Below are 12877 nucleotides of genomic sequence, written 5' to 3' on the forward strand. Positions count from 1 at the left end.
GGGGTCAGCCCGAGGGAATGTCCCCCTTCACATTTCCTTCTGTAAGGGAACAAGGGCAGAGTGATCATTCAGTGTCTGAGAAGCAGAGAAGGACACTAGCTAGGACAAACAGGTGTTTATTCAAATGGGGAAGCCACTGAGCTGAGGGCCTCCTTGGGCCTGGGTCTGCAATTGCAGAAGCAAAGGAGGCAGAAGGGAGGGGGACAGGGAGAGGCCCGGGAGAGCAGGGGTCGAGGAGCAGGGCCAGAGGGACCAGCGCACTCTCACACCTGTGCCAGTGAGCCCCTCTCCTCTCCTCTGGGTGCAGAGGACTCAGCTGAGAAAGGTATGGCCAGGGCTCACGGCAGATCCTGATTCTGCTCAGATCTAATCTACTCCAGGCTCAGGGTTTTGACTCCGAGCTGAGTGTCCTAGTCCCCTGGTCGGGTTAGTTACACCACTGTCTTCCTCTCCCGCAATCCAACATATGAGAGACTCAAACCAGCCAGAGAGGCACCCGGGGGCCTGGCCCTTTGAGGTTTGTGCTCTTCACAGGGAAAGTAGCAAAGCCTCCTTGTGTCTTTGCTGGACTCAGGGCCGGGGTGGGGGGGTTGGGTAGCCACTGATGCCAGAAAAAACCAGCTCAAGCTCAGGAGGCCAGAGATGAGGGGTGGGAAGAAGGTCTAATGAAGTGGATAGTTCTAGAAATAAGAAGGAATATTGGTCAGGTTAAGTCTGGGTCCTGGCAACGTCACCATTCCTGTCTGCCTTGGGGGGCAGTTCCCCACAGGGCTGTCCACACATGCCCAGTGGGTGAGGAAGCAGGTGGAGGGTACGTATCTGGAGTAAATAGTAGAGGTTTACCCAAGGTTTGCGCAGGGCATCGACTAATAACTGGCTTCAGACGTTTGCAGCCCCAGAAGAGGCAGCCGATGAAGGAACCCCCGGCCCTCATGGGCTAGGCATTCCTCTACTGTTGTGGTGACCGTTTCTCTCCCGCTCAGCTGTGCGCAGATCAGAGAAGTGGACACAGCAGGGCCAGGGGCCCGGGCCGGGGAGGGGGGCAGACTAGTTGTGAGGCGAGCCACGCGGAGTCAAGGCCTCGACGGTGTGCGGGGTGGACGGGGCAGGCAGGGGCCAGCAGCAGCCTGTAGCCTTGGACTCGGGCCACCCCATGCTGTGCCAGGGGCCCAGCCAGGACCCCGCTCTGCTGGTGTCCTTTTCTGAGTCCTGACTTAGCTCCGCTCTTCTTGGGACGGCGGGGATGAGAGAGGATGGGGAAACCAGAACCCTGAGATCGCGGGCCCTCTCCAGGGAACATTCCTCCTGCGGGATGGGGCAGGTGCTGAGAAGCAGAGGAGTGTGGCCGACTGGGAAACGGGAAAGGGGCCAGGGTGGTGACAAGAGGGTCAGACCCAGCTGTCCCAGCTACCTGGCTCTAGTCATGCCCCATCCCCCCATGGCTCTTCCCTTCAGGCAAGGAGATTTCCCCTGGGGACCATCTGGGGCAGCGGTCACTGGTCCGGCTCTTGGTGCAAAGGCAGGAAGGGCAGCTCAGGGAGGGGGGCTTTCAGCCGCAGCACGCGATGCTCCAGGTCAATGCAGCACTGTGGGGTTGGGGGACAGTGAGCTCACCTGGGCAGGTAACCCCTCTCCCAGCCACGCTGCTTTGTTCCCCTCCGCCTTCCCACAGCACCCTGCTCTTTTCTCCTCCCTGTTGCCACTCACCTGGACCACTATCATGGAGGGACCCAGTTCTCCATATTTTTCACAAATAAGGAACCTCTAAGCATCGAGGGTGAAATTCCACATCTCCAAGTCCGTCTCATCGGAGCCTGGCCCATGCTTCCACACCCGTGCCCCCTACTTCTTTTTCCCAGCGCTCGGGGTCAGGCCCTGGGTGTGGGTGTCAGCATCCTCCTTACCTTGAGAGAGAGCAGAGTCTGCAGGCCAAGGCAGAGTTCAGGACTCTCCACATCTGCGGGAACCGTTTGAGAATGCTGCTGTCCTCCTGTCAGCACTCGCCCCTTCTCTGCTCCCCCCACCACCCCAGGCCAGAGAACCTTGGGGATAATCAGAGCATCTTTGGGGGTACCTTGTCTGTGCTGGCAGGAGCTGACAGGCTCTGCCTTCGCCCCGCCCAGGAGGGAGAGCTGTAAGAGCAGAGACGCGGGGATGCTGACGGAGAGGGGACTTACCTACCACCTGGGCCGAGCACGCCACGGTTGCCTGGCCCAGCTGTAGTTGCAGCTGCTCCACCTGGGCTGGGGGCCCAGGCGCCAGGTCCCCAGATGGGGCTTTTAGGACCCTCTTCCCTAACCTGTGGTTGGGAAGCAAGGCTTATGGCCACCACAGCCCCCCATGCCGCTAGTCCGCTAGTGTCCCTCCCCGCCATGCTTTGGGTTCTCAGCCAACCCTGGACCCACGTGGGGTCTAAGTCCTGTCTTCTCTGCCAGAGCCCCTGTCACCTCTTTTCAAAAAAGTAACAGCTTGGGACTTCCCTGGTGGTGCAGTGATTAAGAATCCACGTGCCAATGCAGGGGACACGGGTTCAAGCCCTGGTCTGGGAGGATCCCACATGCCGTGGAGCAACTAAGCCCGTGTGCAACAACTACTGAGCCTGCGCTCTAGAGCCCACGAGCCACAACTACTGAGCCCATGAGCCACAACTACTGAAGCCCACGTGCCTAGAGCCTGTGTTCTGCAACAAAAGAAGCCATCGCAATGAGAAGCCCACACACTGCAACGAAGAGTAGCCCCCGCTCGCCGCAACTAGAGAAAGCCTGTGCGCAGCAACAAAGACCCAGCACAGCCAAAAATAAATAAATTAAAATAAATAATTTTTTTTAAAAAAGTAACAGCTTTATTGAGATACAGTTCATATACTGTGAAAGACACCCTTTTTCTTCTTTTTTTGTCTGTGCCACGTGGCCTGTGGGATCTCAGTTCCTGGACCAGGAATTGAACCCAGGACACGGCAGTGAACGCTCTGAATCCTAACCACTAGACCAGCAGGGAACTCCCAAAAGTCACCCTTTTAAAGTAGACAACAGAGGGACTTCCCTGGTGGCGCAGTGGTTAAGAATCCGCCTGCCAATGCAGGGGACATGGGTTTGAGCCCTGGACTGGGAAGATCCCACACGCCGCAGAGCAACTAAGCCCGTGTGCCACAACTACTGAGCCTGCACTCTAGAGCCCACAAGCCACAGCTACTGAGCCCATGTGCCACAACTACTGAAGCCCGCACGCCTACAGCCCGTGCTCTGCAACAAGAGAAGCCACCGCAATGAGAAGCCCGCGCACCACAACGAAGAGTAGCCCCCGCAACTAGAAACAGCCCACACGCAGCAACGAAGACCCAACGCAGCCAAAAATAAATAAATAAAAATAAAGTAGACAACAGAGTTCTGCCACCATCACTAATTTCAGAATATTTTCATCACCCCAAAAAGAAGCCCCCTCCCTACCCATTCTTTTGGGCCCCCGTCTTACCCCAGGCGGCTGAGGCATCCAGCGGAGATCTGATTGTAGTGGATGCCCGTGTCCACGGCCACCTGAAGAACCTGGTCCTGGCACTGAGAAAAGGGGGAGGGGAGGGGACTCCGTGAGTCCCCAGGGGGTAGTGGGGAGAAAGGGTTGGGACTGGCTCTGTCACCTTTCCCAGCCCCTGATGGGTCCCTTTCAGAAATGAGTGAAGGGCTGGGAATTCCCTGGCGGTCCAGTGGTTAGGACTCCACGCTTTCACCGCCAAGGGCACGGGTTCAATCCCTGGTCGGGGAACTGACATCCCACAAGCCGCTGAGTGCGGCCTCCGGGCCACAAAAAGTGAGTTAAGGGTGTTTTTTTTGGGACTCGTACAGTTGAGCAGAAATTGGTCAGATACGGAATCAAGAAAGGAAGTAAAGCCGCAGGCGGTGAGAGTGTCCTTTGGGGAGGATTCGCCCCAAGTGTAGGTCTGTGCCTGTGCTTGTTGACAGTGGTGCCGAGGGCCTCCCGTTAGAGGAATCGGGGGTGGGGATGAGGAGGGATACCTGGTTAGGAAATTAGATGTGGGGAACAGATTCGCCACCGCAGGCGAAGGAAGACAAGGTCGCTTCCTCTTAGATAAAAACAGACGTTTGGGTTTGCACTTGGATACCGCAAAACACATTGTTTTCTCCTTCCACGCTGTTTGCTGAGGTCTGCTGTGCGTGGGCACGTGGCAGGGGCAGCAGGGGAGGCCGCTCCCCAGCATGCAGGGGAGTGGAGGGTCGCCAGTGCACGGAGAGTGTTAAGGCTGTGGGTTGTGAGTCTAGAGCCTTAGATGTTGAGCCGGAGGAAAGGCTCTTCCATTGGGAAAGTCAGGGGAACTTTCCCGGAGGCAGTGACAGCTGAGGCTGGAAGGATCGGAGAACGTGGACCTAGGATGACAGGCAGAGGAAGCATGGAGCAAGGATGGGCGGAAGGGAGGGCACGGCTCGGCGTTGGCTCTGGGGATGACAAGGCTGTGATCCGGAGCACCTGCGCTTTCGCGGGAGGGCTGCGTTACCCACACGTGCGCACCGTGTGTGTGTGGAGCACACTCACATTTAAAGGTGATACTTCGCTCAAGGAAAGGGAGTCGTGTACACCTCGGAAAGACGGGGCGGCGAGGGGCGGGAAGCAAAGGACATGGAGGATCCCAGTCTATGGCCCAGCCTGGGAAGAGGGCTCCCCCATCCCTCCCTCACCACTGGGGCAGAAGGGAGAGTGGGTGAGGGGAGCAGGCCCGGGAGGGGGGTCTCACCTTGCAGTTGACCAGAAGAGCTGGCCTCTCTGTCTTGCTGGTCTTCCTCCTGGCCTCCTGGCTGTGGATCGCGGCCTGCACCAAGGGGTGCTCCCCCTGAGGCCGGCTCGGGTTCCCCTCCACCAGACGCCTCTGGATCACGTTGTGCGGTTGCTGCTTCCATCACAAAACGTGCAGATGCTCAGTTCCCTCACTTTACAAATCCCAGGCCGTTCTCCCCAGCCCCGCCCCGCTCCTGAGTCTCCTGGGAGTGAGAAGGGGTGAGAGCTTCCCCAAGGATCCCAGCAGTCAGATCATTAGAGCAGAGCTAGTCCCAGTATCAAATCATGCCGTTCTCCAGGACCCCAATGTATTGCTCAGTAATGGAGAGATGGGGAGGGGGGAAGGGTCTCTCCTCGGTTAGACGGACGGGACATTTCAGGCACTCGCGTGATGCTGGGGGGGAATTCTGTCTCAAGTCTACAACACATATTCTTGGGGAAACTTTTTCTTTTTTTCTTCCTCTGACCTCATCCTTCTGTGGGTCGCAGATCCCAGAGTTGATGGTGTGATGAAAAGAAGTCAAAGTAGCAAGAACAAACAAAAAAGAAAAAAAGTCCAAATCTAAACTAGGAAGCTGGGGGAGTTCCCTGGTGGTCCAGTGGCTAAGACTTGGTGCTCTCACTGCCGGGGCCCAGGTCCCATCCCTGGTCAGTGATCTAAGATCCTGCAAGCTGTGAGGCAGGGCCAAACAAACAGCCTAGGAAGCTGGGCGTCATCCTCACTGTCCTTCACCTGAAGCCACCCCGCCACGTCCAGTCACGTCTAGATTCTGCCAGCTTCGCCTCCTGTATTCACGGTCCACCTCTCTTTCTGTTACTGCTTCGTTCACACCTCAGCACGGCTCTCCTGAGTCCCTGGGACGCCTCCCTAAGTCCGTAAGGACATGTCTCTCAAATCCACCTGCTCAAAGCCTGGGAGTCTCTGAAACTCTTGCTACTCCAAGTGCCGTCCTCAGATCAGCAGCTTTACCACCACTAGAAAGCTCCTAGAAGTGCAGAATCGGGACCTACTGAACTGGAGCCTTGTTTTAACAAGATGCCCAGATGACCTGTGTGCACAGTAAAGTCTGAAAAGCACAAAGCGACATGTCAAACTAAGCCTGTCACTCCCCTGCCTAAAATCCATCAGAGCCCTCCCCTCCCCGCCGTGCTTACGTGGCGGTGACAGCCCAGGTGACCCGGCCACTGCCTCATCTCCCCCCACCCCCCACCCCCGCTGTGCTCATCGGCCCCAGCGCCCCCTCTGGCCACCTGGACCAGGCTGCCCGTCACCTCCATGCCTCTGCTCCTGCACGCCCCTCCTTCTGAAACTCCTCTTCTCACGCTTCTCTAGGCCAGACTGGGCCACTGGCTCAGGAACTACTCTTTATTTGGACAGAGGCTTTTATTTTATGTCTGGGGTTCCAAGGGCATGCTGTAATTCACGCAGGGTCCACCTCCTCCAAGAAGCCCTGCCTGACTTCTTCCCACTCTTCCCTCCACACACCAGGCGGGGGCAGCGTCCTGTCCCATGGCCCCCTTTGTCACGTGTCTCAAAGCTGTTATCTGCCCTTGAGGTCAGGTCTGTATCTCATTCCTCTTTGCATCACAGGGCTCAGCTCAGCATACAGCAGGCATTCCCTAAATGCTCACCGAGGAATGGCTGTGTCCCTCCGGGCTCCACACTTGCTTCCCCACCTGCCCTCTCTCCTTGGGAGCCTGGGATTGTTTTCCTACCCTTCGCTTAATGAGGCCCTTGAGGCTGCTCCCGCCAACAGGCTGCCAGCAGGAGACCTAGCTCTGGGAAAAGGGCAGCAGCGAGCTCTGGGAGCGGCTGGGAAGGGCAGCTCTGTGGCTTCCAGCTCTCCTCCCACCTGTCCCACGAGGGATGCAGGCTCAGGCCCCCAAATGCTGTGTCTTCACTCCCAAAGCCATGCAAGGTAACTGCTCCATGTTGGTCTGGGAGGTCCTGAGGGCAGAAGGCTGGACCTGCCACGCTGGGGCGGCAGTGTCAATAGAGCCTCTTCGCCAGGGCCGAACAGATGAGGGATGGGCCGCAGAGGGCAGAGGCTGTGATTTCCTAGCCACCGAGATCCAAAGAGCCTGCTTCCCTGCTCCATCTGTGTCTCAGCTCTGCTGGCTCTTTGCAAGGAGGTTCTCTGAATTGAAGTCTCAGTCTGGTCGCCTTTCCCCTTGCGGCGCTGCTGGGCCGGGCTCCTGGAGGGTGAACATTTGGCTGGGAGGAATGTGGAAAGGTAGGGCTCTTTCAGGAAATGCAGCGAGGGGCTGCATCTGGCTCCAGGTTTCCGGGGAGAAGGGGCCGCCAGAGTAGCCTGGAAATGGCCCCATACACCTCAGGTTGCAGGAGTCCCTCCTCTCAGACCCCCTGCCCAAGAGATGAGAGAGGACAGAGTACCGCAGCCTTTCTACAGAAGCCCTCTCGTCCTCTGTGAGCCAGAGCCATCGCATCTTCTCCGGACCTCGTGGGTCTTACTTTCTCTCTCAGGCTAAGTGGAATAGTATGAGTAGCTGGAGGGACAACAGCCTTTAGACAGAGCTCCCAATTACCCAGGCACTCTGCTAAGTCCTTTACAGGTATTAGCTCATGTAACGCTTACATCCCTGTGAGGTACATCCTGTTAATTTGATCCTCATGTAACACATGAAGAAACTGAGGCTCAGAGACATAAAGAGACTTGGCTGAGTTGCTAAGTGCCAGAACCAGGATCTGAACCCAAGCATCCCGGCTCCGAGGAAGGCCACTCTCTCAGCCCCTCCCTCTGTCAGAGGGGAGTGAGTATATGCAGCTGTCCCCTGACTCACCCTCCCCTCGGTGTCGCTCCCTGACCCCGTTCCCTCGGGAGGCCACGCTGCTGCAGGGGAGTGGAAGGAAAGGAGGCTGGAAGGGCCACTGCACCTGCAGGGAGCAAGGGGGCCCTCAGGAGCCCGACGCCCAGGCAAAAGCCGCGGGAAGCCCTGGTGTTCTGGCGAGGATGGGGCGGGGGGGCACCGAAGGTCCAGTCCCAGTGTGAGAGGACCTGTGGCGTAGGCAGAGGAGGGAATCGCGACCTTGAACCCGCTGGGCCCAGCGGCAAACGACTGCTCCAGGGGCTCCCGGGCCCCACAAACCTCTGCTCTAACAAGTGCTCCTCTCTGCCCCCCTAAGACAAGCCTGGGGCTCTTTGGGGAAGCTGAGCAATAGATAGGGTCCCCCAGAGCCACCAAGCCGTGGGAACACGCCAGTGAAGAGCCGGGAACGGTCAAGGTGAACCCACAGGTCAGGGCTGCCTCTCCCCTCCCCGTGGGCAGGGAGGGGCAGCTGGAGGCTGGGGTCTGCACCCTCCGGCAGAGGAGAGAAGGGACCCCGGCCCCCCGGGGGTGGGGAGGGGGGAGGGCAGCCTCACCCAGTCTTTGGAGGTGCCGAGCCTCTTGAGGCCGTCCAGGGGGAGCAGGTCGGCCGAGTCCTTGTGCAGGAACCGGGTGGCCTGTCTGTGCTGGCGCTGCCGGCTGCTGGCTCGGCCCCGCAGCTCTGCCTCCTGTCCCCTGTCCCCGGCATCTCCCTCCTCCCTCGGGGCGTCCGGCCGGATGCTCATGACCCCCGCGGGCAGGCCGGGGGCTCCTGAGCGGTCTTGCCCACCGTCCTCTCTGCTTCCTCCACCCGGCAGCTTTCTGCCTGCAGCTCTCCCAACCGGAGGGCCTCAGCGGAGGGAAGAAAAGAGGAAGTAAATAAATAACGTGAAGGAGCGGCGACGTCAGACACCAATTTCCAGAGCTTGCAGTAGAGGGAGCGGGGCTCCGGCTGGAAAAACCCAGCCCTGGTAGGCTCTGCAGCCTCGCCAGCTCCTGGGTCCTGGCCGGAGTGGGCGGCCGCGGAGTGGGGTGTGGTGTGGGTGTGGGTGTGTGTGTGTGTGTGTGTGTGTGTGTGTGTGGCTGAGAGGGTGGGTGTATCTGTGCTGTAAACTGTCAAGGTGTCCGTGCCAGGTTGTTAGAGAGGAAGTGTGTGTCACTGTGCGGAGGTGGCAGCCCGCGTGCTCGGGGCGTGTGTGGGATGCAGGGCGCATATCTCTGTGCGCGTGTCTCCTGGGCTGCCCCGCCGTGCTCTCCACCTGGGGTTCTCCGCAGCCCCGGGGCTGGGACACAGGCCAACACTAGGTTCAGAACAGAGAGGGGCAGCATCACAGTGTCCCCGCTCCTTTCCTCCCTCTCAGCAGGAGCCTCCCCCCTTCCTGGGCCTCAACCTTTCAGCATCCTTTGCTTGTTTACGCTGGGTTCTGGGTTCCAGGGCTGGCTAAGAACAGCTGTGAATCTCCCCGCAGTTAGGGCCCCAGCTTCCTCCTCTCCTTTATGTAAGGCTCATCGAGTCCTGGCTTCTTTTTAAAAAGTTATAATTCAAGCATGCAGAAAGTTATAACTTTTTTTTCTCTTTTCATTAGAAAAGAAAAAAAAAACTGCTACAAATATAACTGAAGCTCCTTGTGGGCCCCTCCTCCCCAGCTAACATCCCCTCCTGAATCTGGTATTTCTCACATCTTTTTCTTTTCTTTTTTTTTTCTTTTTGGCCTCACCGCTTGGCTTGTGGGATTTCAGTTCCCCAGCCAGGGATGGACCCCGCGCCCTCAGCAGTGAGAGTTCAGAGTCCTAACCACTGGACCGCCAGAGAATTCCCTCATACCTCTCTTTATGCACATACATATGTGTGTATTCTATGCAGTGTGTCGTTTCGTCTTGCATGCCCCATTGTAGAGGTTCTCCTGCAATTTGCTCTTTTTTGCTCAATATTTTGTTAGTGAGATTCACCCGTGAGCTACGCGTAGCTCGAGTTAGTTCACTTCGGCGCAATATAGTATAATTTCTCCAGTGAATACAACACATTTAGGAAATTTGGGGTATTTTTCAGGCTTTGTTCTTACAGACAATGCTGCTGTGGACATTTTGGCACCCATCTCCTGGGGCGCACGTGCAAGCATTCCTCGAGAGTGTATACCTAGGAGTGGGATTGCTGGGGCATCGGGTATGCACCTTCTTCCTTTCAACACAGCTTGCCCTGCGAAGTGTTTGTACTAACGTGCGCTCCACCAGCAGCGTCCAGGGGTCCTCAGCCCCATGTCCTCGCCAACACTCGCTATCAGATTTTCATAGCCCTGGCGTGTCTGCCATCAGATTTTCCACTCCAGCCTTTCGTCCTGACCGTCATCAGCGAGCACTGGCCACGGTTCTGCTGACGTGTGTTGGACACTCACAGGGTGAGTCCTGGCCTGGGCCCCGCCCCCCGGGGCGTGGTCTGATCCAGGAGGCTCGGAGGCCCCTGCACATTCAGTCAGACAAGGCAGACACCCACTGGCCTCCTGCGGACCCCATGCCTTCTTGAGGTATTTTACAACCACTGCAACTGTGTTATGATCCCCATTTACAGAAGAGGAAACTAGCTCAGTGGCAGGGGTTCAGTTGTGTCCCCCCAAATTCATATGTTAACGTCCCACCCACCAGGACCTCAGAATGTGACCTTATCTGGACATGGGGTCTTTACAGAGATAATCAAGTTAAGACGAGGTCATCAGGGTAGCCCTACTCCAGCACGACTGTGTCCCTATTAAAAGGGGAAATCTGGACCCAGAGAGAGATGCACGCAGGAAGAGTGGCACGTGAGCATGAAAGCTGAAGATGGGGCCGTGCCTCTCAAGACAAGGAGGGTCGGAGGTCACCAGCAAACCACCAGCAGCCGGGAGAGAGGCCTGGAACAGATCCTGCCTCACGGCCCTCACCGTGATCTTGGGCTTCCAGCTTCTGGAGCTGTGAGACAACACATCTGTCTTGTTTAAGCAGCCAAGGTTGCGGTGCTTTCTTACAGCAGCCCCAGGAAGCGAATACACCAAGACTTAGAAAACTCGCCCCAGATTCAGGTATCGGGTGGCAGAGCTAGGAATCAAAGCCTCCGGTTCTGTCTCCCGAGTCCTGCTCGGTCTCCGTTATGCCGAAGCGAGAGCACGATGTAGAAGGTAAACGTGGACTGAAAACCAAACACTAGTGTGATTCCACTGACCGAGCTCAGCACCCCCTGGTCCTGGCTTCCTTTAGAGTCAGTTTCAGTGGAATATTCCAGCTGCCTTCCACCCCTGTGCCTTGACACCTATTACCTGCATATTTGCCTGGGATAGAGGTCGAAGAGGACCCACTGCCATGTACTGGGTTCCCTGGTTGTTTCAGTAGGATTAACCACGTGCGTGGACCGATCAGCCAGTGCCCTGCGTACCAGGATGCTGGGCAGGCCCCATGCCCAAAGGCATCTCCTCCAACCTTATTCTCAGCCAGCCATTCCTTGGGCTTGAAAAGTCTTCAAGATCTTCAAGAGTCCTTTATTAATGCACTCTCTGGAGGAGTGCCGCTGTCGGTGAACAAGAATGAGGCAACTCTTGGGCCCTTAGCCACGTTGCCTCGGGCCGGGCTGACCACCTGGATGGGTGTCCCAGCACATGGACTGCACCCAAGGGGAGAGCAGGTGCTCCTGCGGTGTAGAAGGGAGACCTGGGTGTTTGCGGTTTGGATGGGGTGAGCTTGGGGACAGCATCACCTCTTTTCCAGTGGGTTTGAGAAGGCCTGGGAACCAGCCGTGCTCAGGAAATGCCATCCTCTGGAACGCAGCTGCAGAAGAGGCCCAGCTGGTCCCCGTGTCTGTGACTCAGACTAATATTGTCTCGCTTGCTGTCTCATCATCCCACACGCTCAGGGGTAAGGAGACTCTTGCTTTTTGTGTTCCTTGGCTGCTTCCTTTGTTAATCTGTGCTTTCCCCCAGGTTGCAGGGAGCTCTTGCGAGGGGAACGTTCTGGCAATACAGAGCTCTGACCTCTTCTTTGTCAGAATGCCGGGAATGTTTTGTGGCCCATTTATATCCTCGGCTGGACTGTCTGTGTCTTTGCCAATAACTCACCTCTCTTCCTTCCCCTCATCGTTTTCTAACCTAACCGTTGTGTAGTTCAACAAACCGATTCGTTCACAAGGAATAACTACACTGAGCTCTAATCGTGAAACGTAGGGAGAAAACTCCCCAGGACAGTATTCAGGAAGATTAAACCATCTGCATTCTTAGGACGAGAAGGACTGGAGGTTTTCCTTTCCGAGACGCTTGGGAAATATCTGTAACTTTTCTCATTTATTTCATCTTGCGGTTCACGTCCATGTTGAAGAGAATGGATCCAAAGTGAGAAATTTTGTGAGAAAAAAATGGAAGTGTGAGATACGGCTCCCTCACTGCTTTGGTCCTCCTCTGAATTATAACAAGTTTTCCTTTCACTCAGTCAAAAAATATTTTTGGAGCCCCTACTGTGTGTGTCAGGCACTGAGCGAGGCCCTGGGGGTACAGTGGGGAGTCGGACGGAGCCCCTGCCCCCATGGAGTTCACATCCAAAACAGAAAGGCAGACTCTAGACCATTTATGATGTTGGGTAGTGCTGAGTGCCGGGGGACAGAGCAGGGGAGAGCAGTGCCGGGGGAGGGGACAGATGACATCGTGCAGGATGAGAACAAGGTGAGGTGGAGGGCCATGCTGGTACCTGGAGGAGATGCCGCGGACGGGGGCAAGATGGGCTAGCCTGGGCCTGGGCTGACGTTCCCACACTGTACCCCAGACGGGGTAGATCTCCATCCCCCCTGTCCGGCCCGGCTCCCCCGCACCCCATGACTAGTCATTCACACCAGCAAGACGTGGAAAGAGCAGAGCTACTCACCCACCCAGGACAGAACCCTTTTCCTTGCTCTCCCGGACAGCGTTAACTCACTGGCGTTAACAAGTCACCAAAGCCTGCATCTGACAGGGGGTCAGGGGCTCCTCTACTGAAAGGGAACCCAGAGCCCTGCCTAGTGGGTTCTCGGAACTGGCAGAGGGCGATGGGTCTTTGTGTTTCCAGCAACGAGGAAGGCTGAGAGGGCTCCAGGAGATACCGCTATCTTGGCCTTCACCCTCATAGGCCCTCAGGTCTTCTGGAGAACCTTCTGCCTTGAGGTAAAACCAGACTACATCTCATATCTGCCATGGGGTGACTGATGCCATGGCTACTGGCCACACATGGTCATTGAGCAGTGGAAATGTGGCCGGTCTGAACTGAGATGTCCTATAGG

General features: G+C 56.8%; 1 protein-coding gene across 1 annotated transcript; it reads right to left on the minus strand.

Moving 5' to 3' along the window:
• Positions 1-100: 100 nt before the first annotated feature.
• Positions 101-12404, minus strand: NRIP2 (nuclear receptor interacting protein 2). Its single transcript, XM_067698600.1, has 7 exons — positions 12383-12404; positions 8169-8461; positions 4745-4897; positions 3472-3554; positions 2178-2299; positions 1905-1957; positions 101-1586 (listed from the first exon to the last, which is right to left on the minus strand). The coding sequence occupies exons 1-7, from the start codon at positions 12402-12404 to the stop codon at positions 1494-1496; spliced, it is 819 nt and encodes a 272-aa protein (XP_067554701.1). The 3' UTR covers positions 101-1493.
• Positions 12405-12877: the final 473 nt, after the last annotated feature.

The sequence above is a fragment of the Pseudorca crassidens genome, chromosome 11, assembly GCF_039906515.1.
Source record: "Pseudorca crassidens isolate mPseCra1 chromosome 11, mPseCra1.hap1, whole genome shotgun sequence".
Lineage (NCBI taxonomy): Eukaryota > Metazoa > Chordata > Mammalia > Artiodactyla > Delphinidae > Pseudorca > Pseudorca crassidens.

What these genes read in the sequence shown, in the direction of transcription:
- NRIP2 (XM_067698600.1), bottom strand. Translation starts at nt 12,404, where the DNA reads ATGGAGATCTACCCCGTCTGGG. An exon ending in GGAGATCTACCCCGTCTGGG is followed by an intron (nt 8,462 to 12,382) that starts GTACAGTGTGGG and finishes CCCTCCGCTGAG; the next exon opens with GCCCTCCGGTTGGGAGAGCT. An exon ending in AGACTCTGCTCTCTCTCAAG is followed by an intron (nt 1,587 to 1,904) that starts GTAAGGAGGATG and finishes CCAACCCCACAG; the next exon opens with TGCTGCATTGACCTGGAGCA.